This window comes from Spermophilus citellus (assembly GCF_964194105.1).
Source record: "Spermophilus citellus genome assembly, chromosome: 8".
NCBI lineage: Eukaryota > Metazoa > Chordata > Mammalia > Rodentia > Sciuridae > Spermophilus > Spermophilus citellus.
Genome location: NC_138189.1, coordinates 70120448 through 70148273, shown reverse-complemented (window position 1 = coordinate 70148273; position 27826 = coordinate 70120448). Strand labels below are relative to the sequence as shown.

Below are 27826 nucleotides of genomic sequence, written 5' to 3'. Positions count from 1 at the left end.
TTTCAGTGTAAGAATGAATCAGCAGAGATATTTACAATTCCTCTTATCAGTCATTAAATTGGAAGAAATAAAATATACTCCCACTTTCTCTTGCTATGATTTCTGAAGAAGCTAATTCCATATCATGGACTAAATTGTTGAAACCTGGGTGGTAAATATTATAATTCTATAAATATTTTAAAAAATAGTTTTGTTTGTACTTATATTTGTTAGTTCATTCTTGAACGTATGACATTCTTCAACATAAACAAACAATACAGAAATACTATACAAATGTAAAAACTTGACTTACTTGGCTCTGAGGTACTTCATGATCAGCCCCCCAATACAATGTCATTCCAAGAGAATAAATATGGATCTAGGAATAGAATTTTAAAAATTATGGTGAAATAAAATAAAAAATACAGAAAGTGCTATATTTTTTTGTTCTAAAGAAATTATAACATGTAATTTGAGAAAAACATTTCACAGAAGGAAAAAAGTATGCATAAAAGTATGTGAGAGCTTAAAACAGAAAATAAGACTGGAAATTATTAAAACAGATATTTTTTCTAATAATGAGTCCAGAGTTTCTTCATGCAAAGTCAAGCAAATATGAGCATATATTCTTATATCCCTCTTCTTTTACAAAATTTAAAAGTTACTCAGCACCAAATTATATTGTTATACTGTGTGCATGTTCAAATATATAATAGTGAATTCCAGTATTAGGTATAATCATAATGCATTTATCAGCCTGCATTTTAAATTTACCAACATAGACATTTCTATATCAATGATTGGAAATCATATCTTTTTTTTATTACTACACAGAATTTCATCATGTAAAATACATTATTTTATTCATCTATTTTTAATGGGTAAATAAGATTTTTACAAACTTTTGCTGTTATAAATAATGTTTCAACAGTCAGTCTTGTGATATGTCATTTGGTACATGCAGGTATTTCTCTTGAATTAACTCTGAAGTTATAAATAAAGTTTTTTGATATGTATATTGTCACATTCCCCTACAGAGAAGTTTGATAGTTTTGCATTTCAACCAGCAACTCTTGTTTTCTCACAAAACTTTAGTATTTTTCTCACTATGGTTGTGTGGGGTTGTACAAGAAAAAGAAAGCAAGATTGAAAGGGTTTTCTTTTGTGTTGTTTGCCTCTAAAAGAATGGACATTAAGGGGGTAGCACATATGTTTACGCTGACAGGAATGATACAACAAGGAAAACCGGAATTGCAAGAGAGTAGAGATTGCTGGAGGGAAAGAAGTTGGAAGCTAATGCACGGATGAAGGTGTTAACTTTACAGAGGAGCACGGATGGTCACCTGTAATAAGAAGGCAGAGAAAATGGGGGCTTATATGGGCAAACTGATAATTGGATCCTGGGGAAAGTGTCTCTCAAGTGCTGGTATTTTTTTCTGTGAGACAAGGAGCACAGTATCAGCTGAGATGGAAGATGATTAAATATATAAGTAACCATCTTTTCTTTTCCCCCAATTTCATTATTTTCTTGCCTTTACTTCACTCTGTTCCTATTTTCTTATCTTTATTTTTTAATACTATAGACTGTCTCAAATCCTCTTTAGAAATTGTTGAGATATACAAATAAAAATGAGTTCCATTCTTAGAATCTCACAGCATTTTAATCTGTACCTTATATTGCTCCCTAAATTTATCACTAAATTACAGGATAGAAAAATCAATCCACTTTTCAAGTATTTTCATTACTGCCAATTTTCAGAAATCCGAACTGTGACTTTCAAGTCTTACTGATCTGCCTCCACTTCCATGTTGCAGGCAGGTTTTCCTTGTTATCACACTTTTTCCTATCACAATCTAAACACGTCAGCATTACTCGATAATTCTATGATGAAAAAATACATCCTTTTCTTCCTCACCTTTTGTAAACTTTTTTTGTTCACCGAAAATATGTTTTCTTTTTCTTTGTTGATGACAATTTTACCCATTATTGATAGGCCAGAGATGTTTTCCACTATATATGTCATATAAATTCTTTTAAACAGGATAGGGTATTTTCTTTTAGGTAACTGTGGGGAGCCATTCTGACACGTGATTGGGTGACTCCCGTTAAGGGCCTGAGGCACTCTGGCTGTGTCGGAGTTATCCCGACCCTTTCCTGATGAGAGAGCCCATCCGTGTGGGGGTGTGCGTAACCACTGACCCTGGAGACCCAATCACTGACCCTGACCTTGGAGTACAGCCCCCCCTCAACCTTCATTGGATGGAATTCTCCCCTGAATCTCTTGTTTCCCCCAAATAAAAGGCTGATCCCCGGCGTGTTCGCTCTCTCTCTCTCCTGCTAGCCCAGAGTAATCCTCGCTGCCCTGCTGAGCGGCTGGAGGCAGGGAAACAGGGAGACCGAGCCGTCTCGGACCTAGCATTAAAATAAGGTACTGTCTGTGTGTTTTATTTTGATCTCTTCTAACTAACTGAATGCCAGAACCTCATTAATGAAACCACTGCGCAGGCCGAGTGGTAGAATTGGCGCCCAAGAGGGGGGCATTCTGAATTAGTTAGATTGAGTGGAAGCGCGCGCTAAAAAGATTAAGGGAAAGAAATAAAGAGAAAGGAAGATAAGGAAATAGAAATAAAGAAATAAAGAGAAAATAAAGGAAAGTAAGGAATAAAGAATAAAGAAAAGAAAGAGGTGACATTTGGGTCACAAAAGTAATAAAGAGGATAAAGAAAATAGAAATAAGATAAGAGAAAGAAAAAAATGACATTTGAGTCACAAAAGTACCAGGAACTATTGAAGGAAAGAGACGTTAATTTACTTAAAATGGGAAATTCTACTTCTTCGGATAAGGAAATGTATCTAACTATTTTAGACAGTATAATTAATCAGAAAGGAAAACAGATAAAGAAAACTCAGTTATTGCAATTCTTAAAGATTGTAGGTGAATATTGTCCTTGGTTTTGTGACCAAGAGTCTCCAAATTTACTTACTTGGGAGAAATTAGGAAGAAAGTTACAGAGAGTTTGTCTTTCTACTGAAATACCTGGAGACATAGAGAATATACAGAAAACTTGGACGGCCCTAGAAATTTGTCTCTTTGAATACATGGACCAGAGTCCGTGGCCACCAGAAGAGCTTCTGAGAGGTATTCAAAGAGCCATTAGGTCTATTCAAATGGAAAATCAGCCTGAGGCTAAGTTAATTTCCTTTCCTTTGAGCCGTTTTAAAACAAAAGCGCTAGGAGCTAAAACAAAGGTTAGAAATGTGCAAGCTAGCCCGCAGACAGATTATACAGAACAGCATGATAAAGAAGAAGCATCTCTAATCTTGGAGAGCCCTCCAGAAGTGGTAACCAATCTTCCTGGAGAGGAAAATACAAAGGAAACTCCTAGCGGGGCTCAGGTTTCTTCTCAGCCACGTGAGTTAGAAACCCAAATTCCAAATGGCGATAGTACAGAGTCTGATAGCAGCTCGCAGTCTGAGGAAGAAGAATTAGACATAGAAACTCAGGACTTAGAGAGAAATTTTAATAGATTGCATTTAGCACCACCTGCCCAAGCCTTTGAAATTCAGCCGATACCTGCTAGAAGAACCAAATTTAACAGGTGTGCTGAATTAAAGATGACTTTTCTTACCCCAGTTCAGCAAGGTATTAAGAAGGCTCAAGAAATGGGGGAGGATACTACTGGTTTTCACCTCTTTCCAGTTTTTGAGCAAACTGATGAGCAAAATCAGAGAGTTAGAATTCATGCTGTAATTCCATTTAAAACTATCAAGGAATTAAAAAATGCATGTGAAACGTACGGCCCAAATTCGCCTTTTGTTCAGAGTCTGATAGAAAATATCTGCTCACAACCCCTTCCTCCTAGTGACTGGGTTTTTTTAGCCAGATCTTGTCTGAGCGGGGGAAATTACTTACTTTGGAAAACTTACTGGACTGATTTTTGTAATGAACAGGCAGAAAGAAACCGAAGACAGGGCATAGAAACGCCAGTAACGATGTTTTTAGGGACTGAAGATTTTGCTGATTTAGAAAGACAGTTAAATTATGATTTTGTAGTGTACAATCAAATAACTGATTGTGCAAAACGTGCCTGGAGGCAAATTGTCCCCAAGGACCAGTCCAATTTAGTTCTTACCAAAATCAGACAAGGTGCCAGTGAGACTTATTCAGATTTCGTAGCCCGACTATATCAGGCTGCGAACAGGTCCATCGGAGACCCAGGAGCTAGCGAATTTATTGTTAGACAATTGGCTTTTGAGAACGCAAACAAAATTTGCCAAGATGTTCTCCGCCCCCATCGTAAGAAAGGAACAATTTCTGAGTATATTCGCTTGTGTTCTGACTTAGATTCCACTCAGTTGCAAACGGTAGCCTTAGCAACAGTATTAAAGGAAACTTTGGGGCCACAAAATTCAGTTCAGAAGTCCCGCAGCAAGTGTTACGTTTGCGGAAAACCCGGTCATTTCGCCTACGAATGTCGCCAACGCAAATTTAGGTTTAGGGCTCCATCTACTGGCGATAATAGATATTGCAGGACTCGGCGCCACGTGGTTGATTCGGGTGGCGCGGATGAGCCCGCCTTCTCGCCACAAGTATTTCCTCCTAGCGAGGGGACAAAAAACTTCCGTTCGGCCCCTCCCCGGGCCCAGAAACAATATGGGGAGACGTCGCACAGTGTGACGTCACTAGCGGCGCCGACCAGGACAGTCCGCGATTTTTACCGGAGCAGAGACATGGATCACAGACAGTTTTCTTAGGACCTTCAGAGACAGTTGAATTAGATCCTGAAACGGGACCAACACAAATCCCTACTGGGATTTTCGGGCCGCTTCCTGAAAATACTGTAGGTTTAATTTTGGGGCGTAATAATTTAAAGGGAGCTATTGAAGTAATACCTGGTGTGATAGATTCAGAATTTAAAGGGCAATTATATGTTACTGTAAGATCCAATTATGCCCTAAGACTCACCCCAAAGGATATTTTTGCTCAATTAATATTATTGCCTTGTGTCTCAGAAAGGCACCTGCCGGCAGATTCAGTTTCTAAACCGCCGGACAGAGTATATTGGTCCCAGTTAGTGCGACAAGAACGCCCTTTATTAAAACTTAGAATTAATAATAAAAATTTCCTAGGAATAATTGACACAGGGGCTGATAGTTCAATATTGTCCAGCCGATTTTGGCCCAGGACATGGCCTCTACATACAGCCTCAGCTAATCTAGAAGGAATAGGAAAAATTTCACAGCCTGCTCAAAGTGCCAACTATCTCCGTTGGGAAGATTCTGATGGGAACAGTGGAATATTTAAGCCTTATGTGTTAGAGTCTTTACCAGCTAATCTATGGGGAAGAGATATCTTAGCCAAAATGGGACTACTACTAGTCACCCCAAATTCTATAAGGTCAGTTGAAGAAATTAATCAGAGGTATTTTCCTGGAGATGATAGGGAAAACTTTCAGGAAGAATATCTGTTTACAAGCCAGTTTACACGGCAAGGATTAGTAAATACTTCAGGACAAAATTTTTATTAGGGGCACTGAGTACTTCCCCGATCCTTAAAACAGCTGAAAAAATTACATGGCTCACAGAAGAGCCTATTTGGATTTCTCAGTGGCCCATCTCAGGGGAAAAGCTTAAAATAATTCATAGATTAGTTGAGGAACAACTTCAAGCTGGTCATATTGAACCAACACTTAGCCCTTGGAATACACCTATTTTTGTTATTAAAAAAAAGTCAGGAAATTGGAGATTACTGCAGGATTTAAGAGCAATAAATCAGATAATTCAGCCTATGGGATCATTACAGCCAGGACTTCCCTCCCCCACAGCCATTCCTTTAGATTATAGCTTGATGGTAATAGATTTAAAAGACTGTTTTTTCTCTATAAGGTTACATCCTGAAGATTGTGAAAAATTTGCTTTCACTGTCCCAGCAGTTAATTTTAAGGAACCTGTTAAAAGATACTGCTGGAAAGTCCTCCCTCAGGGAATGCGTAATAGCCCTACCCTGTGTCAAAAATATGTTGATCAGGCAATAGATCCCATTAGAAATAGCTTCCCTGATGCATACATTATTCATTTTATGGATGATATATTATTGGCCCATGCTAATTCAGAAGTACTTTCAGAAATTTTTACTCAGTTAGAGACCTCACTTACAACTATGGGTTTAAGTGTAGCTCCTCAAAAAATTCAAAAGGTATCTCCTTTTCAATATCTAGGTCAGATAATTCAAGGGAGTACAATCCGTCCTCAAAATCTTCAGATAAGAGTTAAGGAGTTACGTACCCTTAATGATTTTCAAAAACTATTAGGAGATATTAACTGGCTAAGACCATCCTTAAAGTTAACTACTTCTGAGTTAAGTCCTTTATTTCAGATATTACAAGGAAATCCTTCTCCAACCTCTCCACGTCAACTAACTTTGGAGGCCAAAGCAGCCTTAAGGAAAGTGGAAATTGCAATTAAAAATGCACAGCTTACTAGAATAGATCCTAAAGAAATAATATATTTATTAATATTTCCAACTGAACATACCCCAACAGGAGCCATATGGCAAAAATTAGGAGTTATTGAATGGATTTACTTATCTCATTCCCCTCAAAAGACATTAACACTTTTTCATGATTCTACAGCTCAATTAGTGATTAAGGGTAGAACTAGGATTTTACAATTAATTGGATCTGAGCCTGATATCATAATTATTCCATTTTCTGTTCAACAGACTAATTGGCTTTTTCAAACTTCTAGTTCATGGCAGATAGCTTTTGCAGATTTCCCTGGCCAGATAGATAGCCATTATCCTCGTGATAAGATTGTACAATTTGCATCATTAACATCACTTATTTTTCCAAAGATTGTACTTTCCCATCCAATAGAGGGAGCTTTATCGGTGTTCACAGATGGTTCCAGCTCTGGTAAGGCAGGTTTCTTCAGCCGTGTTCACACAGAGGTAATACAAACTTCTTATACTTCAGCTCAAAGGGCAGAACTTCAAGCCCTGATTTTGGCCTTAGATTATTTTTCAAATGAGCCTATTAATATCTATTCTGACAGCTTATATGCAGTCAGAGTTACCAAAAATATTGAAACCTCAGTTATTGGGTTTACTTCATCACAGGAGTTATTTGAATTATTTCATAATTTACAAAAGACAGTGCTAATGAGAAAGTACCCATATTTTATTGGACATATCCGAGCACATTCTAGCCTCCCTGGACCTTTGGTTGCAGGTAATGATAATATTGATAAATTAGTAGCTTTTTGTCAACAGATGTCTTCATATGACTGTGCCCTAGCTTCCCATTCCTTGCATCATCAAAATGCTTCTAGCTTACGTAAAAAATTCAGTATTACCAGAGAACAGGCTCGTCAGATTGTAAGCCAATGTCCTAAGTGTGTTATTTACACTCCATCTCTGCCATCAGGGGTAAATCCCCGTGGTTTAAAACCAAATCAAATATGGCAAATGGATGTAACTCATATTCCTCAATTTGGTAAGCAATGTTATGTGCATGTCATAGTGGACACTTATTCTAGATTTATTTTTGCCACAGCACGTACTAAGGAAAATACTCAACATGTAATTTCTCATTGCTTAGCAGCTTTTTCTGTTTTAGGGTGTCCTATGCAGATTAAAACAGATAATGCTCCAGCTTATGCAAGCTCTGCTTTTCAACAATTTTGCCAAGAGTTTCAAATTAATCATAAAACAGGAATTCCTTATAACCCCCAAGGTCAAGCCATTGTAGAACGAGCTCATTTATCTATTAAACTTCAATTACAAAAATTAAAAAGGGGGAATAAGATAATGACTCCCCAAAATAGCCTTAATCATGCCTTATTTGTTTTAAATTTTTTAAACTGTGACACAGAAGGTCACACTGCTGCTGAGAGGCAAATGTCTCCCTCGGTGACAGGCCCTTTAGGCAGAGTTCTGTGGAAAGATTTACAGACTGGTCAGTGGAAGGGCCCAGATCCGGTAATATCATGGGGCCGAGGGCATGCTTGTATTTTTCCAGAAGGTGCTTTTCGTCCTATCTGGGTGCCTGAACGTGCTATCAGACATGGAGGAGATAGAACCCAGACTCAAGCGACTGAGGATAGACACGGAGGAGCCACAACCCAGAAGGAGGAGATATCGGAAAAAGATGAAGAAAGACCAGATTGAACCAGCCGAGAAGCTGATTTCGTGGAAAGATGTGAAGAAATTGACAACCCAGGCTTCCCAAATACTTCGACGCCTAGGAAAGAACAGGACCCCAGTCTTGATGGTAGCGACAGTAATTGCCCTACTGGGCTGTCAGGTAAAAGGGAATCAAGTAGACACTTATTGGACTTATTTCCCAGATCCACCCCTGGTACACCCAGCTGTGTGGACTGGAGAATCTATTCCAGTATTTACTAATGACTCATTCATGATGGGAGGATTTACAGATACTCATATTACTCCCAATCATGTGACTAGATTTAATTATTCTGGCTACAGTGCCCAATTACCCCTATGTTGGTCACATGATAAACATGCTGGCTGTCTGAAAGTATCATTTGAAGAAAAGACAGCGATTGGTAAACCTAGACTGACAAATAATTCTATTTATGGAGACTTAAAACCTAATACTAGATCAGTAATTAAGATGGGACTTTCCCATAACAAGCCAGTCATTTCTGCAAAACCCCCACCGGTACCCCACTGTCCAAATAGTTCTATAATTGAAATTGGCACCTTTCCTAAATGGATGGATTGTGTAAATACCTTTCCTGTACAACATAAGGTGTCTAAAGCTAGTGGGTATATTTTAGACTGGTCTCCAAAAATTGATGAGAGACAATTACGAAGAAATTCTGCTATGACACCTGCAGGATTTGTTAGTAATATTTTGACTTATAGTGAAGGAGGCATTCAAAGAGATATTTGGCGTTTAATTGCTGCCTCAGAGTATTTACATTTTTCAGACAAACCTTTACCAAAATTTGTCGGCAAGAACTGTAAAGAGGGATCTTGCTATGGCCTAAGAGCCTGTGTCCAATCTCCTTATGTTTTAATTATTGGAAATGTAAAAGTTAGATGGATAGATGATAGATATTTTGTTACTTGTAATAAGTGCAACCTAACCAATTGTATTTCTAGGTATAATGGAGGAAAAGGAGTGCTGATACTTCATCAGCCCTCTTTTGTTTTATTACCTGCTAATATTTCAGAGCCATGGTATGCTGATGCTGGTTTACAAGTTTTACAGCAAATTCATGCCCAGCTAACAAGACCTAAACGTGCTATTGGAGTCATAATTGTTGGTGTCTTAGCACTGGTCTCATTTATTGCCTCAACCGTCTCTGCATCTCTGACATTGTCTCAGAATATTCAGCATGCAAAATTTCTTAATAATTTAGCTCAAAATACTTCCAAGGCTCTGCGTAATCAAGTAAATATTGATGAAAGGATTGAGACTAAGTTAAACGCCTTAGAGGCGACTGTTATTAACATTGGTAATGAACTTTCAGCCTTAAAATTTAAGGAAAGGCTTAAATGCCATGCTAATTATAAGTATGTATGTGTTACAGCTGCCAAGTACAATGCTTCTCTCTGGGATTGGGAGAAGGTTAAAACCCATTTATTAGGCATTTGGCAAAATAGTAATAATAGCTTGGATATTCTGGAACTTCATCACCATATCCAAGACATTCAAAATAATAGAGCTGATTTTTCAGATCCTTCTTCTTTGGCTAACCAAATATTGAAGGAATTAAATGGATTCAACCCTGGAAATATTCTTAAACACTCCGCTTGGTACATTATTGGATTATTCTCTTTGCTGTTAATTCTCTTTTGTATTGTAACTATAGGATGGCGAGTCCTCCAATCAAGAATCCGGGGACTCCAGAGAGTGAACCGCCGCCTCATTGTTAAGAATAAAAAGGGGGAATATGTGGGGAGCCATTCTGACACGTGATTGGGTGACTCCCGTTAAGGGCCTGAGGCACTCTGGCTGTGTCGGAGTTATCCCGACCCTTTCCTGATGAGAGAGCCCATCCGTGTGGGGGTGTGCGTAACCACTGACCCTGGAGACCCAATCACTGACCCTGACCTTGGAGTACAGCCCCCCCTCAACCTTCATTGGATGGAATTCTCCCCTGAATCTCTTGTTTCCCCCAAATAAAAGGCTGATCCCCGGCGTGTTCGCTCTCTCTCTCTCCTGCTAGCCCAGAGTAATCCTCGCTGCCCTGCTGAGCGGCTGGAGGCAGGGAAACAGGGAGACCGAGCCGTCTCGGACCTAGCATTAAAATAAGGTACTGTCTGTGTGTTTTATTTTGATCTCTTCTAACTAACTGAATGCCAGAACCTCATTAATGAAACCACTGCGCAGGCCGCGTGGTAGAGGTAACAGTTATGTTTTGTTTGTATTTCTAATGAAGCAGTTGTTTAATACTTTCTTATATTATAGCTGGATTCTTTCTTGTCTTTCTTGAGGGAAAGAGTCTTTTGGACACATTTTCTTTTTTCTCTCTCCTTCTCTTTTTTCTGGTATTGGAGATTAAGCCCAAGGATACTCTACCTCTGAGCCACATTCCCAGCTCTTTCTGATTTTGAGACACGTCTTGCTAAGTTGCCTCAAACTTGTGATCCTTCTGCCCCAGCCTCCAGAGTAGCTGGGAATACAGGCATGCACTACTGCTCCCAGCTTAACTAACACAGAACTTGTACACAGTAGATATTTAATACATATCTGCTAAATTAAATTAAATGTGCATGCAGTCCATGAGAGCATAATGCATTTGATCTGTATCAAACTTCTCTAGGTTTCATTTTCATTTCAATGAAGCTTGTATGTTAATACTTTTGCAAAACAACTCTTACATGAAAAACATTTTTCACATATATGAAAAATACTTTCCACATATATGAAAAATACTTTCCATAACATTAGCATAAAATAGTGATTGCATACTCAATTACATTAACTTTGATTTGTGATTTTTTTTTTTTCAGATACAGCCAGTGCTTTAAGATTCTTTGTTATATTTACTTCTCAGTATGCCAAAAGAGTTACTACAAAGATCTGGCATAGCTGGAATTATTTCTTTAACAAAATGTTAATAGTTTTTATATATCTTTGTATGAAATTGACAAAAAAATCCTCAAAACTAGGTTGTGAAATTGTGCGCTTGCTGATCACCAATGTATACAGTGAAATGGTTAATTGTACATGCCAACATGACTGGACCATGAGATGCCTAGATACTTGATCAAACATTATTCTTGGTGTTTCTATAGAGGTATCTTGCATGAGATAAACATTAAATCAGTATATTGAGTAAAGCAGATTGCCCTTCCTAACCTGAGTCAGCCTGTTCCAATCCTCGGAAAGCCTAAAAAGAACTAAAAAGCTTACTCTTGGAAGTAAGTGAGAATCTTTCCATCTGATTGCTTCAAATTGGGACATCAACGTTTTCCTTCTTTGGACTTGACTGAAAAAGCTCTTCCTGAGCCTCAATACTGCCAGTCTTTGGACTGAAACTTCCTCATCAGCCCTATGGTTTTCTGGCCTTTGAACTCAGCCTGAAACATCACCATCAGTTCTCCTGGGTATTCAATTCAGCTTACAAACTTGCCCTGAATATTTTGGGGTTTATCAGCTTGCATATACATGGATATATGACATATGCAGACACAAACACACATATTCTGTTTTTTGGGAGAACCCTTACCAATATATACAGATATGAAATCCTATATAGAGAAATACAACATGCTACTTTATTAGGATGACATTTTATGGGTTTCTTTTTTTGTTTTTGTTTGTTTATTTATTTATTGTAATGGGGGTTTATTGAGGGTCACTGTACCACTGAACTACATCCCTAGCCTTTTTATTTTTGAGAAGGGTCTTATAAAGTTGTCCAGGCTGGCCTCAAGCTATCAATCCTTCTGCCACCATCTCCAGAATAGCTGGGATTGCATGTGTGCACCACCACACTTGGCTATGTTCCAAATTTTTAATAATATTTTCAAATCATTTAAATTTTGTTAAAGAAATAATCCCAGGTATGCCAGATCTTTGTTAAAATAATGTATAATAGCAACCAATTTCTTACAGAATACAAATTAAAATGTTCTATTATTTATATTTATTACAAGCAACTTGTATAGTCAAATAGAGTAATACTTCCATACACATTATTAATAAACAAAATTTCTACTTTCGGTACAGCCTGAAAAGACACAAGCATACAGAAGAACACTGATGTCAAGGTGTAATTAAATTAACATGGTAATGCTTACATTACTAAGAGCTCCTATTTCATCTAGGTGCTATACAACAGCAACAGATGGATATGGTATACTTAGAAACACTGTGAAGACAAATACCAAATGTCTTCTTTGATATAATGAGAGCAACTATGAACAGAGTAGGTAGGAAGAGCAGGAAGAAAAGATTAACATTAAACAGAGACATGAGATGGGAGGGAAAGAGAGAGAAAAGGGAAATTGCATGGAAATGAAGGGAGACCCTCATTGGTATACAAAATTACATATAAGAGGTTGTGAGGGGAATGGGAAAATTAACAAGGAGAGAAATGAATTACAGTAGATGGGGTAGAGAGAGAAGATGTGAGGGAAGGGGAGGGGGGATAGTAGGGGATAGGAAAGGTAGCAGAATACAACAATTACTAATAGGGCATTATGTAAAATTGTGGATATGTAACCGACGTGATTCTGCAATCTGCATTTGGGGTAAAATTGGGAGTTCATAACCCACTTCAATCTAATGTACGAAATATGATATGTCAAGAGCTTTGTAATGTTGTGAACAACCAATAAATAAAAAATAAATAAACTGAAAAAAAAAAAAAGAAACACTGTGAAGAATGGAGGGAAGTATCAGGGATTGAACTCAGGGGCACTTGACCATTGAGCCACATATCCAGCTCTATTTTGTGTTTTATTTAGAGACAGGGTCTCATTAAGTTGCTTAGTGCCTCACTTTCACTGAGGCTGGCTTTGAACTCGAGATCCTCCTGCCTCAGCCTCCCAAGCTGCTGGGATTACGGGTTGGGCCACCACACCCCGATCATCAGAGGTTTTTAAAACTAAGGTAGCCATGGCTTTACTGCAGTACAGTGGTTCTTATTTTTTCTGAGGTCACCAGACATGACGTTATGAGCATCCTCTCACAAAAATGTTCACATGCACAAAACTCAGTATGCCATTTCACTGGTTTGCAAACACCCTGAAGCTTGATTCTGATTCAGAAATCTCAAGGATTACATACTTTTCAAAAACACTATGCCTATTCCCAAAATTCTAATCACCCTCTGTCTTTTAAAAGTATTAATAAATGAATCACACAATGAACAAAATGAATACATGCTGGTTAAATAACAATAAAAATGAATAACTGTCTATTATATCTATCCAGCTTAATAAAACAGTACCCAGTACATTTAAATGCCTTTATGACATGTTAACAATGACCAAGACTGTATATACTCTATAGTATACAAAGTCCTTTTCAAATACCTCATTGCATGTAATGGGAATTTTCTTAGGGCTAATGCCTAAAGCATTGACTCCACCTCATAGCTATTGTCTTCTCTCACTGGTTGTCTGTACCTCCCAAATTTCTTAAGTACTTCAAGGAAAACAAAGGATAAGCCTTTGCTGGATTTGCCCTAACATATACAACTGATGGCCCAAATCAAGGGGCTTTCCTCCCCCTTAATCACCATTTATTTCCTTCCCTCTCACACATATAAAATGTAAATATTATTATAATTATCAATAGAAAGATAAATGATTGCAATTCCTTCAGGTGGTAATGAGGCAAAGTGTTAGAAATGTAAAATATGCATACTTTTTAATGTGACAGTTTTACTATTAGGAAATTATTACATTATTCTTTACACTTACGTGGAATAATGTATGATAAAGGATGCTGACAGCAAATTCTGAATGTTCCAGAATTCCATATCTAAATTACCCACAGTCTGCTTTATAACACAAAATATATTCACCCCCCAAGTTTTTTTCATAACTTTAAGAAAATTAGATCTTATTCTAAAGTCGATGGTATCACCGTAGTTAGAATAAATATTTCTACAACAAAATTTTCTTTCTTCTTGATTGTTCCATCAAATAGACTGTGAAACTGTCTATTTTGCCTCCACTGTATCCCCTTCATCCATCCACTTCTTTATGTTCTGAAGGCATTATAGTATTTGCAGTTATTTCCAGGTTATTAAAACTTTCCAATTAGATTTCCATGAAATCGTGGATCCCAAGCTACCCACTTTTGTCAAGCTTAACTCACAAAATCACAAATTCCATCATATAACAGTCTTAAAAATATGATTCCTACTGCCTTAGAAGGAAGGCTCAAGCCCTGGCATTCAAAATCTTCCTCATGTTGACCTACAGCCTCCCTTTCTTTCTTTAACCACAGCCATCCAAACAGTTAATGCTCTGGCCCACTTGGTCTGATCTACCATTCCCAGCCACAGTGGACAATGTATTGTCATAGTACACACTAATTGGAATTTCCTTTTTACCTCTTTTCACTTATAAAAATTCTCCTTGCTCTTTGTAGCCAAATGCTGCCTTCTCTGTAATATCATTCTACACTCAAAATTAACTACTTTTCTTGCAAACTCTCAAAACACTTTATCCCCTCCACAGCATTTGTTTCAGCTTGCCATAGAATACAGATTCTTCTATACACATTAATCACAGCCCACTTTCTATTTATTTTTGTATTTTCCTGATGAGCAGTGTTTTCTACACAGAAGGTATTTAATAAATATTTATTAACATGAATTAATAATGGCTCACTTTTTTAAAGTATTTTTTCTTAGATTCATAAATCTTTATAGAACTATTTTTAATTCTTAAATAAAATAAATACAAACCTCTTGGAATAAATAATTAAAATTAAAATTCAATGGAATTTTTTTCAGGGGGCTGAAGTAGGGTAGTTGCCCTTCCCAAAAGAAAGAACAAACAGAAACAACAAATATTTAACAGTTACCTTTTCAACATCTGAGAGAGAAGTTAACGATTGATTTTGAAGAACTTCTGGTGCAGTGAATGCTCGAAGATCCTGATTGGGAATGTTCTCATCTGTAAATGACACACTACCAGATGGCAGCAACAATAGAGACCAGGGAGAAATGATGAAGCCAAGGGCAGCAGGATCTGTTAGGCTTACTGGTTTGTAATTGCATGAAATGAAAAGGAAAAAAAAAAGAGTTATTGCTTAAAATTATAATGAAAGGAACAAGAGATCACTTTAATGTACATTCCAGTCTATTAGTATAGATATGAATGTACAGTTACATATACCACATCAATGAGCTACAAAAAGAAAGTAGGCTTCATAGAAGTATAACTGCTACCATTGTTAAAAATGCCTTGATGGGCTGAACCTTTCAAACTCTGGACAGCAGATTCTAGAAACTAGAAATAGAGAATTCTTATTACTAGTTACAAGAATCATACTTGGTTCAAGTATTTTATTGTAGTGATACACAGAAATGAATAAGAATCAATAGTACTTTAATATTTTTTTTTAATCATGGATTCCTTTGAGAAATTGCCCTTGGCTCTCTCTCAAGGACTCTGCCCAGAAATATAAGACTCTGTACAAAAATTGTACGGTTCATAGATCTGTTTATAGCCCATTTATGGACCCCAAATTAAGATTTCTTGATTTAGACTATAGGTCCTAAAATGGATAGAAATCAGTGTCTTTGAGAATTCCCCAGTTTTAGAATTAGTAATGTTTCCAACTCAATGAAAAACTTTTTCTGAGTAAAATGTATTTGCTTGAATTTGAATTTTGTCTTATTTGTATTCTTTCATCATTTCACTAGAATTTCTCGGGTAGCTTGTTTTGTATTATCAATGTGAGCAATGAAGTCTCTTAATTTTTTGTTTCTAATGTCTGCCGGTATAGATGCTTAAGAGCTGAATATTTAAGAATTTTTTGAAGCATTTATTTCTTAGACTGCAGCAGGTCTCCTTCTAAAAGTAATGCCAGACATCAAGCTCAACAAAACAAAATCATAAGAAGGAACTTAGTTTTGTCCTCCCAAATCAAAAGGAAGTTAATATAAGTTTTAAGATAAATTACTATAGAGAAGTCACAGAAGGCCTGTGACTACCAGTTTCATTGTTCAATCTGAATGCATTATACTAATATCCCTCTACTTCAAATGATTAAAAACTGACAGAAATCCATGGAATAGTTTATCCAAGTATCTGTGCTTTATAGAAAACAACTTACTTTTTTTTTCTTTTTGCAATACTGGGTATTGACCCCAAGGGTACTCTACCACTGCGTTACATCCCCAGCCCTTTTTAATTTTGAGACACATCTCCCTAAGTTGCTGAGCCTAGTGTTGAACTTGTGATCCTCCTATCTCAGCCTCAAGTATCTGGATTACAGGTGTGTGCACCAGGCTTGAAAATAACTTTTGAAAACTAAATTGTTCTTTGACTTAACTTCAACCTATGGTCAGGTCATCAGAATTTGACTTACATAAAAAAAATGAATTAAAAAAAAACAATAAAATTCATTCCTCTTCTGAAGATTAAAATGTCCCTGCATTTTTTGAATATGAAATACACCTTTAATAACTCTGATTTAAAAAGTATGCTTGAAAACACCTTTTAACTAGTAAGCACATCTTACACTGAGCTGATGCAGAGTTACAGATTAATAGTCCCCACAGCCTTAATTCACCACCCATCAGACTGTTGAAACATGGCTCACAATTCTTATGGCAAAATACATTTCAATATGTCACTGCAGATGGGAATTCTAGGTATATTGCTATCTTTCACAGCCACTCTGAACATTTTCTGTTAAATTCTGCTTCTTTAGTAGTTCATGAATAATCAACATACAACACGGCTAGAAAAGAACTCTAATGAGGCAGAGCTACTATTCAAAATCTTGAGATTTTACATCAGAGACATTATAAAAAAACTAAAATTAATTCTTTTCAGATTATCCACTAAGGGGGAATGAACACTAAGAGACTAATTAGGAAGCCAAGGAACTAATATCTGGTACAAGATGATGACAGCCTGCAATCGGAGTGGTAGTAGTGGAGGTGGTGAGAATCCACTGGAAACTGAACATAGTTTAAAGGTAGTGATAATAGAATTTTCCAACAGACTGAATGGGGACCAAGAGAAAGACAGGAATCTGGATGACTCCAAGGTGTTGATCTGAGTAACTAGAACAGAGTACAATCAACTGAGAAGACAAGGTGGAGATGACTCTAGATAGTATGAGTTGCCAAAATGGGTACTAGGGTGGGACTTAATATAAGTTAAGATATTTGTTAGATATTGAAATGGAGATGTCAAGCTGGCAGTTGGATCTAGAATGTGGGTTGAAAGTCAGGAATGGAGATATATTTTTGGGAGTTCCTGGCTTAACAGATTTGAAGTCATGTGACTGATCTCTAATAAAATGATTTAAGATAGAAAAGAACTGAAAATCAAGGATATTCCTTGGTATACTCCCAACATGAAGACTGTTTCTTCTCAGTTTTTTATCTAGGTTCTTCCTTCTTTTGGGAATCCATGAAAGTATAGTGCTATAATTTCCCGCAACACTTCATTCACTACTGACAATCTCCGCTCACTATTTTAATTAGTTCTTCTATTAGCCTTTCTGTCCAGTTCCCCTGTACCTAGCCTTGAACCTAAGTTAGGAGGGTAGGATTCTAACTCTCACATTCAATTCTTGATAGTCCTTATTTTGAGTATGATCCTTATAATTTCTTGTACACCTGTTACAGGAAATTACAAATTATAGTTTATAAGTTACAAATTATTGGGCATCACAGCTATCATAAAGGCTTGAATGTCACAGAAATCTAAACATTGTGTCCTATCTTGCTACCCTGATGTTCACGTCCACACAGGCTGAACAGTGTGGCTGAACGTCCACACTCTCCTCCTCATCCTCGGCCACAGACCAACTCTATGTCTTTTCCAACATGAAACTGTTGAAGGTGAAAGCAATCCACTATTGCTTATCACTCTAAAATGATTAAAAGATTTATTCACTTAACCAGCACAAGATCAGTAAAACTATTATTACTCTAACAAAAAATTGCATAGCTCAACGAGTTTTATATAACACATTTGGGATTTTTGTTATTAAACACCTAATATGTATCATGATTCTAAGCACTCTATGTATTAATATAATGTTCTTGATATGTCAAGTCATTGCTAATAGAGTCTAAAGTGCTACTTGGGGATATAAAGTATGTACATAAACAAACATAAGATAGTATAAAAGTAAGAAAGAAACAATACAAAAGGAAGTTTCAAGGATAGCAAAATTACTTCAACTACAATGGAGAGAATTCTTTCTTTCTTCCTTTCTGCACTACCCACCCCACCGCCACCTCTTCCTCCTTCTAATAATACACGAGGCCCTTTCGGGAGGGTTAACACTTGATCATGGCCAAGGGTAGAATTCCAAAGAGAAGAAACAGCCAAAGCAAAGGCATGTGGTCAGGAAATTATTATGTTTGGGCAAGCCAAAATTTTAAGCAGAGAAGTGGTGGGCAGCAGTGAGAAACAGAATTACAAAGGTGGGTCATAATTTGCCTTTTAAAAAATGATACAAAGTTTTCAAATGTCTGGTAATAAAGCAAAAGAAACTGTGACCACAAAGTACATTGCTGTCAAATTTCCAAAGCACATACATGACATTTAAGTATTGGATACTTCAGAAAATATAGTCAAACCACAAAATATATTTTAAAATAATTATAAAGAGTTACATAAACCTACAAATCAGGGAATTTAGAGTTTGTGGTTAGAATTGGTCTTTAATCCACCTTCTTGATAACTAAAGGAAGGAATTTAAAGCAAATGTTTTCAAAATCTTTCACAGAATGCTAACAAAAGAATATTTTAAGATAAGAGTCCAGGATCTTATAATTTTATGTCCTGTGTTTTAGTTGTGTGCTGACTGCACTCAAGAATGCTATTATGAAAGACTAAATCTGATATGCACTGATTCCAGTAGTCAAGTGACTCTATTTAGAGACTTATACCAACATTCCCCAGAAAAAAGCTCCTTAAAGAGAATTTCAAGTAGCTAGAGAAAGTTAGCAATAAGCAGAAATTTGATATGCAGAGAAGCTTTTTGTTGTTGTTGTAGTTGGAGGTACCTGGGGATTGAACCCAGTGGCTCTCTACCATTGAACTACATCTTCAAAAAACATCAAAACTATTTTTTTTTTTAGTTATAGAGGGACACAATATCACTATTTTGTTTGTTTATTTATTTATTTATTTATTTTTTAAAGATAGAAGAGAGAGAGAGAGAGAGAGAGAGAGAGAGAGAGAGAGAGAGAGAGAATTTTTAATATTTATTTTTTAGTTCTTGGCGGACACAACATCTTTGTTTGTATGTGGTGCTGAGGATTGAACCCGGGCCGCACGCATGCCAGGCGAGCCCGCTACCGCTTGAGCCACATCCCCAGCCCCTGTTTATTTATTTTTATGTGGTGCTGAGGATTGAACCCAGTGCCTCACATGTGCAAGGCAAGCGTTCTGCCACTGAGCCACAACCCCAGCCCCTTGAAACTATTCTAAACTTTTCCCCCATCCTCATTTGTACATTAAATTATACCAGGTGATTGATCTGAAATGTATATTCATATGCAATATGAACTGAATTTTTGAGAGGATTCTATATTATAGAATTCTCCCCTGCCTCCCTTTTTAAAAAATATATTTATTATTTGAGGCAGTGTCTCCCTAAGTAATGTAGGCTGGTCTCAAGCTTGTGATCCTCCTGCCTCTGCCTCCAAGTTTTCTTAAACTTAAAATCTATGGACCACTTAACATTCATATTCTCCTGAGGAATCTTGTCATTTCCTTTAGTTCCCCTCTTAATTTTTATGCCTCCATTTGTTGTATAAAAATTTAGGAAAATGGTCATAACTGGGAAACAAACATAGCAAAGGAACAACAGTCAAAATTATCAGGAAATAATGTAAAGACTTAGAACATCAACAGCACGATTTCAACCTGAAAAATCCTTTTCTTTGCCTATTCAAGCACAAGTAAAGAATTGTCATCCTCCTATATATTCTATGAGGGTAACTGTCAAAAATCTGTGCAAAAGCCTTTGTTCCAAACCCTGAAGGACTGGGTGAAGTCACTCTATAATACAAAATTCTCTCAAAAATTCAATTCATATGTGCATATGAATATACATGTTAAATCTCAATCACTTGGTATAATTTATTGTACAAACAAGAAAAGGGTGTAGACTAGTTCCCCTGTATTTTAATATTTTTTATATTACTGTTTTGTGATAAATTATGTAAGATTCATTGAATTAATTAATTCCTCCTAAGTTTTGTTACTACTTTTTAAAATTTCACCTCTTCTAATATGAAACATGATAGAATAGTAATCTTTTTTTGAAAATAAAATTGTATAAATGATTGAAACTGATTCCTATAATAATACAAACTGATAGTGATAGACTCTTTAAAGACATTTTATATCACATAAATATTTTTGATTCAGTCAATCACTCAATAGCATTTAATAAACTCTCACAAGGCTTTGTTCTCTGGAGTTTATATTCTGGTATAGTAGGTCCCAGACTTTGCTAATTATACAAATCTCTAAGCTCATCTAGGAGATTTGGAAACATATCAGAGAAACTGTCAGCTTCATTTCATTCTTTTTAATATCTGACTTCATTAATTTAGCATGTAGTTTCACTTAAGAAAGATGGTATGCATAGTGGTTAGGAGTACAGACTAAGCAAGAAGCCCTGTGTTCCAATCCTAGGTTTGACATTTATAGCTTACAACTATGATCTTAAATAGCCTCTCTGTCCCTCAATTTCCTTCTCTGTAAAGCCAATTGTTATCTCAAAGAGAAGGCTTTTGTGAGGATTAATGGGAAACAAAACAACAACAAAAAACCCACTTAGAACAATTCCATGACTATTTAACAAAACCTCTCTAAAGATACCAGATATAAACAACTCATCTAAAAACAACCACTACTCAAATACAAACTCAATCACTTCATGTTTTTCCCCAGTGGAAGACAAGGAGTGTACTATCCGTAACAAGTATCATTTTCAGAAAAACAGATTAAAGTCTCAAACTGCTCTATTCTAGATGTTTGAGAATTTTTTGGCACCTCTAACCTAGAAGTCATATTAGAAATACAGGTGATTTAAGGTATGATGTACTCTAAAGTGCTATATTTTTCTTTAATTAGAATTAATTCTTTGGGGAATAACCCTTAAATAAGTATTCTGTTTATTACATGGCATTCCTAGTTAGCATAGTTCCCCAATTTGTAACAATTGGCTTAAGATTTGACAAACAAGCCAATTTATTAAGTAACTACAGTTGTCAAATAGATGTTTTACTGTACTTAGTTGTTATCCTTAGGAATAGAGTATGAATTATTAAATGAAAATATTTATTTAAATATATATCACTATCATATCAGCATATAATTTTAGAAAATCTATTTGTAATAGAAGTTGTAGCATTCTGATATGCAAAGTTGTCACTCTAAATTGATCTATTTAATGAGTTTTTCTTCCCTAGAATAGAAAATAAAAGAAAAATAGAAAAGATATTTTTAATTTCTTAATGATAGCTCACCCCCGCAACACACACACATTTTCTGTTTATTTTTAAATGACTAAATAGATGCAAGCTGCTTATCCAAACCACAACCACTGGAATTTTGGTATGGCTTATGATCAATTAAGCTTCTGGTAGTTTTGTTTTGTTAAGCACTTGCAAGATTCTTGAGGTAATTTTAGAATTATGCAACTTGCTAACAAAACACTGGTGAGATCTGAGCTTAATAAGTAATATATAGACAATCTACATGGGTAAAACCAAATCAATTATTATTGTTAAAAATGACAGGGCTTAACTGATTGATCAACGTGGATAGAGGGAAGCAGGTCACTTAAGAATTTGCTTTCTTCTTTAGTAAGCTTCCTTGGGCACATGATCAAATAGCATAAAAGAAATAGCAGAAGTTCCTTTCAATTCCATCTTCCATTTTTAACACACTCTTGAGGAGAAATCTGTTCATTTTAGTCCTTTGATATACTAAGTTCCTTCTCTTTGATATTTCTTTGGTTTCCAACATTTCCAATCTTCTTTTTTTTTTTAAGTTTTTCTCCCTTTTTGTTATTACTATTTTAACATTTGCAATACTTGTTTACAAAATATACAAAGACTAGAAAACTCAACCATCAGCAAATAAAAAATTAACAAAACACATAAACAGGTATTTCACTGAAGAAGATAATTAAACGGCAAATGTGCATATGAAAAAATACCCAGCATTATTTATTTTTAGATAATTTCACATCAAAACCATAATGGGTTACATAAAAGATTGCCTATGAATACACACACACATACACACACATATGCATATATTATTTTTCATCTGTAAAATAAAAGGTGTTCACAAACAATAAATTTGTTGCTGTGTACCATATGATAAATGAGAAAGTGAACAACTGCAACAAAGAAAATCCCAACAATCTTCTCTTTGAGCCTGACAGCAAGACTATTCAACCTGTTTTCCAAAGTGTTATATCATCATCAATAAAAAAATCACATCCAAAATGAAAAGTTGTGCTTCACTTGTATACAATGAATCAAAATGCATTCTGCCATCATATATACCTAATTAAAATAAATTTTAAAAAATCACTGGGGGGCTGGGGTTATGGCTCAGCAGTAGAGTGCTCACCTAGCACATGTGAGGCACTGGATTTGATCTTCAACCCACATAAAAATAAAAAATAAAGGTATTATATTCACCTGTAACTAAAAAAAAAAATTTAAAAGATCACATCTACAAAAATTATATACTGGGCTGGGGATGTGGCTCAAGCGGTAGCGCACTTGCCTGGCATATGTGCGGCCCGGGTTCGATCCTCAGCAACACATACCAACAAAGATGTTGTGTCCACCAACTAAAAAAAAATAAATATTAAAAATTCTCTCTCCCTCTCCTCTCTCACTCTCTCTTTAAAAAAAATTATATGCCAAAATGATGACGAAAATGCTTTTGTAAATGTTTTCACATATTTTTTCCAAATTGTAAGTTACAGATAAAAACTATGAATTTTCTAAAGATCCCTACAATGTCATTATACTAATGTAACTGAAATATAATTAACCCTCAATATTCCTAGGGTATTGGTTCCAGAACCCTTCATGGATAACAAAATCTGCAGATGCTCAAGTTCCTTATATAAAAAGGCATTGTATTTGCCTATAATCTATGCATGTTCTCCCATATATACTAAATTATCTCTAGATTATTTATAATACACAATATGATGTAAATGGTTGTTATACTGTATAACAATTACGGAATGACAACAAGAAAAAGAAAAGTCTATACACGTGTCTAGTACTGACACGACCATCACAGGCCTAATCACATTTTCAATATGTGGTTGATGAAATACACAGATATGGAACCCATGCATACAGACCATCTAGTGAAGTTGGGTAGGGGGGGAAAGAATTTGTTTACAATTTTAACTCTATAGTACTGGTCCACAAGTTTTAAAGGTGCTCTTCTGTCCAACTGTACTGTGACAATAATTTATCAACTAAGACTATGCTGGTCACACACACAGTTATTTTGGAGTTCCATTGTGAAGGAAAGCAAAGTTTTCTTTCAATTTCCAAATATCCAAAACTCCTAATTATTCACCCAGAGAACGTTCTGGATCTGTAATCTATTCTCCAATCCAGTTCAGTTATATTTTCAAGAATGATTCAGCTTTCAAATATCAGCTTTGTTAACCTGGATATTGAAACAAACATATTTACAAAGTATTTTGACTTTGGAAGCTTGAGATAATTTTTAAAAAACACACAGACCTTCTGTCTCCTAAGTAAAAGAGGATTTTTGTGTGAATTCTGAAGACTAGGCACAGAATTCTGCACACTACTTTTAAGACACTTCCTGGGGAGTCAGATGCTCAGACCAACCTACATCACAGACGTATAAGAACCATTGCTCTTATTTGGGGACACTAAATGGTATTATTAATACAATGGTGTCATAGCTCAATTAAGTTGCTTCCAATTCTACATCAATTGATAAGTTTCTCATAAAATGGAATATGTTAAAAGCACATATATATTTACATATATATTTGACCTTATATATACTTTCATAAAGCTACAAGTGAAAACAAAATGATACAAGAAAGGCAAAAATGATGGGTAAGTAAGGAAAAACAAGGGATATAGAAAGTCAGAAAATGTTACAAGTAACTGCTTTATCCAAATTATAAAATAGTCATTGTATTAGGTCAAATACCTATCAGAGATAAGTTAGACTAGAAGTGAAATCTAAAATGCTCCTCTTTGGGGCTGGGGTTGTAGCTCAGTGGTTCAGTACTTGCCTAGCACATGTGAGGCACTGGGTTCGATCCTCAGTACCACATAAAAATAAACAAAATAAAGGTATTGTGTCCATCTACAACTAAAACAAATTTTAAAAATAAAATAAAATGTTCCTCCTTGTTTACAAGGAGGAGCTGATTAAATGGCACCCAACTGAGAATGCTAGTGACATTTAAAAGTAAACTGCCTTATCCACTGGCACGGATCGGGATTTGCTACCCGCAAACATGGCACACAGGCATTTGAGGAAACTGCAGAAGTACAAAGGCCATGTTCTGATCTTTTCTTAACCTTCTCCTTTGAAAGAGATCATAAGACCCTCTTTCAAGAGGTACCCTTCCTATACCTGGAGGAAAGGATCATCCTTTTCTCTGAACACAGGGATACAGAGAAGAAGCTAAACAAACAGGCCTTCTGAAATCCCCCAAGTTGATTACCATTAGATCAAACTTCATTATACAATCATACTTCTTTATAACAATTCAATTTATACACCAAATTTAGCATAAAAATCTGGCAGTTTGGCATGGGGGTGTGGCTCCCTGGAAGAGCTTGTGCTTGGAATGTGTAAGGCCCTGGGTTCAATATCCAGAACCAAAACCAAAACAAAAGAAAATCTATACAGAAACAAGGTCACTCATTTCTTTGGGTCTTCCTTTCTTTAGGCTGCTATTTCACCTACAAGTTACTTTAAGTAAATATTGATGCTTTCACTTTTAATCTGTCTTTGGTAATAGTGGCCTCAGCTATGAACTTAGTGATGGGTAAGAAAAATTTCCCCCCTTCATCACCTAATAACATTATATTCACTTGGTAATATTTCAAAATTAAGACAAACTACAAAAGAACTTTTAATGTGTTTTGTTTCTTCTCCAACACTTTCTATAAATTTAGTAAATATCTATATTGTACCTGTTCAAGCATTGCAATGAGCACCTTTGATCTCTCCCATCCTATCTGATAAATAAATGTGTGATTAGGCACACAACCAGTACCTAGAAAGGGTCTTCAAATTAATAATAATTTTTATTTCCCTGAGGAGGATCCAAACTTTGAGAATAATACTATTTGATACATGTAATATTTAGGCTGAAGACTTCTAAAAATGTTTGCTTGAAGGTGGTGGTTTCTTTATAAAAATAAAACAATCATATCTTTTTTGGCCACCCTAGTTAAGCAGTTATAAAAATGTCAATTGTTAACGGTAAAGGGTCTATTTATAAACTTAATTTTATTGCTATCTTTTAACCATTTTGCCTAAGCAATTTTGGAATAGAGTACTAACCCTCTCAAAGCACTGACACTTCTGTTGCCACCTAACAACTTCAGGATAGCCTCTGTAGATCATAAAACTATCACATTATATTTTACCAAACAACAACAGAGAAAATTACCCAAAGAAATAAGTTTTATAATTAAGGTCTTTTATAAAGCAGTTTTTTTTTCTCTCCCAATTGTAGTTTTAAGTTTAAAGAGATTTTGTTCTCTTCTAAACTAAGGGGAAAATTGCAAAATTTAAATGACCTCAGGTGACTTCTTTTTACTTTCCAGGGCATGGAATTTTTACAAAGACTGAAAAACCAATAGTATCAACAGGAAATGGTATTTGTTTAATTTTTTGAGAACTGGATGAAAGGTCAATGAAGATTACTGTATATTTTCAATTTTCAGAAGAAGAAAATATACTTTCCCAGAGAGAAACTAGCTTTGTTTTGTGCCAAAATGATTCTAATATGAAAAATATTTTTCTTGTTACTAATGCTATTCATTCTCTGCTTTCTTCAGATATCATTCCCCTACTTACATTATAAAAACCTTTTCCTTCTCAAAAACAAAAGAGGAAAGTAGAATTATTTGAAAGGTGAGCTATTTTTTTAAAAAATATTAGTTATATATTTCTTGTAAGACTGTTTATTATAACTAATATACATTGTCCCAGGAAGAGAAAAATCTAAACTAAATGATACTAAGCATATAACACCCTTTAAATTTCTACATTTGAGGGAAAAAATTGGCAAAACATTTTTTTAAAAACTTAGTTATAAAAAAAAAAAAAGAGGAAAAAGAAAAAGAAAAACCTTTTCCAAGGTCAATTTTTGGAATGCAATTGTTAACTGACCAGAATAATTTTGGAGTCTAGAAATATAAGAAAGTTAATTAAACTGAAGGAAAAAAAAAAAGTTAGAATGCTGAATAAAAACTTAGACAAAAAAGGAGTAGACACTGTGTGATTCTCTTATTCTGCTGTTGAAAACTAGGCCAAGCTTGTATATGTGAAATGTCATAGTAATGATTAGCCTTGGTGGCAAAGAATTGTCTAGTAGGGAGCTTGAAGGAAACTTCTGGGTTCTGGAAATGTTCGGTTTCTTAATCTGGGTGTGCATACATTCATAAAATCCATCAGGCTGTACAACCAAGAATAGTGCTCTTACTGTACATTTTATACCTCACCATTTTAAAAGTTCACATAAGCATACAAATTAAAACAAATACACTGAGTAATTAAAAGTATATTTATCACTAAGGATGGGATAAGACAGGATGACATGTAGCAACTTTCCCCTCAAACTATATGACTGTGAATTTATGAAAATTATCTGTTTAAAATGTCTAAAGTCAAAATAACTTCCAATTAAAACAGTGTAATGCCTAGGTGTTTGTGGGGAAAGAAAGGGTTATTCATTATGACTGCTTCATACACTTGTCAAACCACATACATTATTCATTTTAAGAATGCTAGATATTAAATTTAATCTCAAGTTTTATAGTTTGTTTCCAAGGAACAAATGGGGTAATTTTATCTGGTTCAAACACATTTAACTAGTTAGACCTGTTCATTATGGCCTTACCAATGCACAGCAAGATGTAGCACGTCAAAGACAACTGATACGCCCTCTTAATCAACAAAATTATGAGTGTAGATAATTAGGAATGTAAAAGGGGTGTGGGGTAGTTATGATCTGGTCTTTTAAAAGCTGCATACACTATGTAAGGATTTACTAAAAAATTTTTATTTCATAAAAACTTTCCACAATCAATCTCTGTGGCACACACCTGTACCCCAGCTACACAGGAGATGAGACAGGAGAATCATAAGTTTGAGGTTAGCCTCAGCAATTCAGTGAGACCCTGTCCCAGAGTTAAAAAAGGGTTGGGATTGTAGCTCAGTGGTGGAATGCTTTCCTAGCATGCATGAGGCTCTGAATTTATTGTACCGCAAAAAAACCAAACCAAACAAAAAACAACTTTTCTATATTTATATAAAGGCTTTAACAATAACAACAGCAAATCCCAGGAAGTCAGTTTGAAGTTCAGTGTGTGTTTAAAGGTTAGCCTAAGTGTGAGTTTATTTCTAAAATCTATTATGCTACCACT

The 27826-nt window shown here is 35.6% G+C and overlaps 1 protein-coding gene across 1 annotated transcript in view; it reads right to left on the bottom strand.

The window, feature by feature from the left end:
- Positions 1 to 27826, bottom strand: part of PTPN13 (protein tyrosine phosphatase non-receptor type 13) — a 204995-nt gene that overhangs the window by 126511 nt on the left and 50658 nt on the right. Inside the window, exons 3-4 of the mRNA XM_081303163.1 lie at positions 15001 to 15179; positions 293 to 358 (exon numbers count right to left, since the gene is read on the bottom strand). Of these exons, the coding sequence (XP_081159289.1) occupies positions 293 to 358; positions 15001 to 15179 (245 nt within the window). The remainder of the gene's footprint in view (positions 1 to 292; positions 359 to 15000; positions 15180 to 27826) is intronic.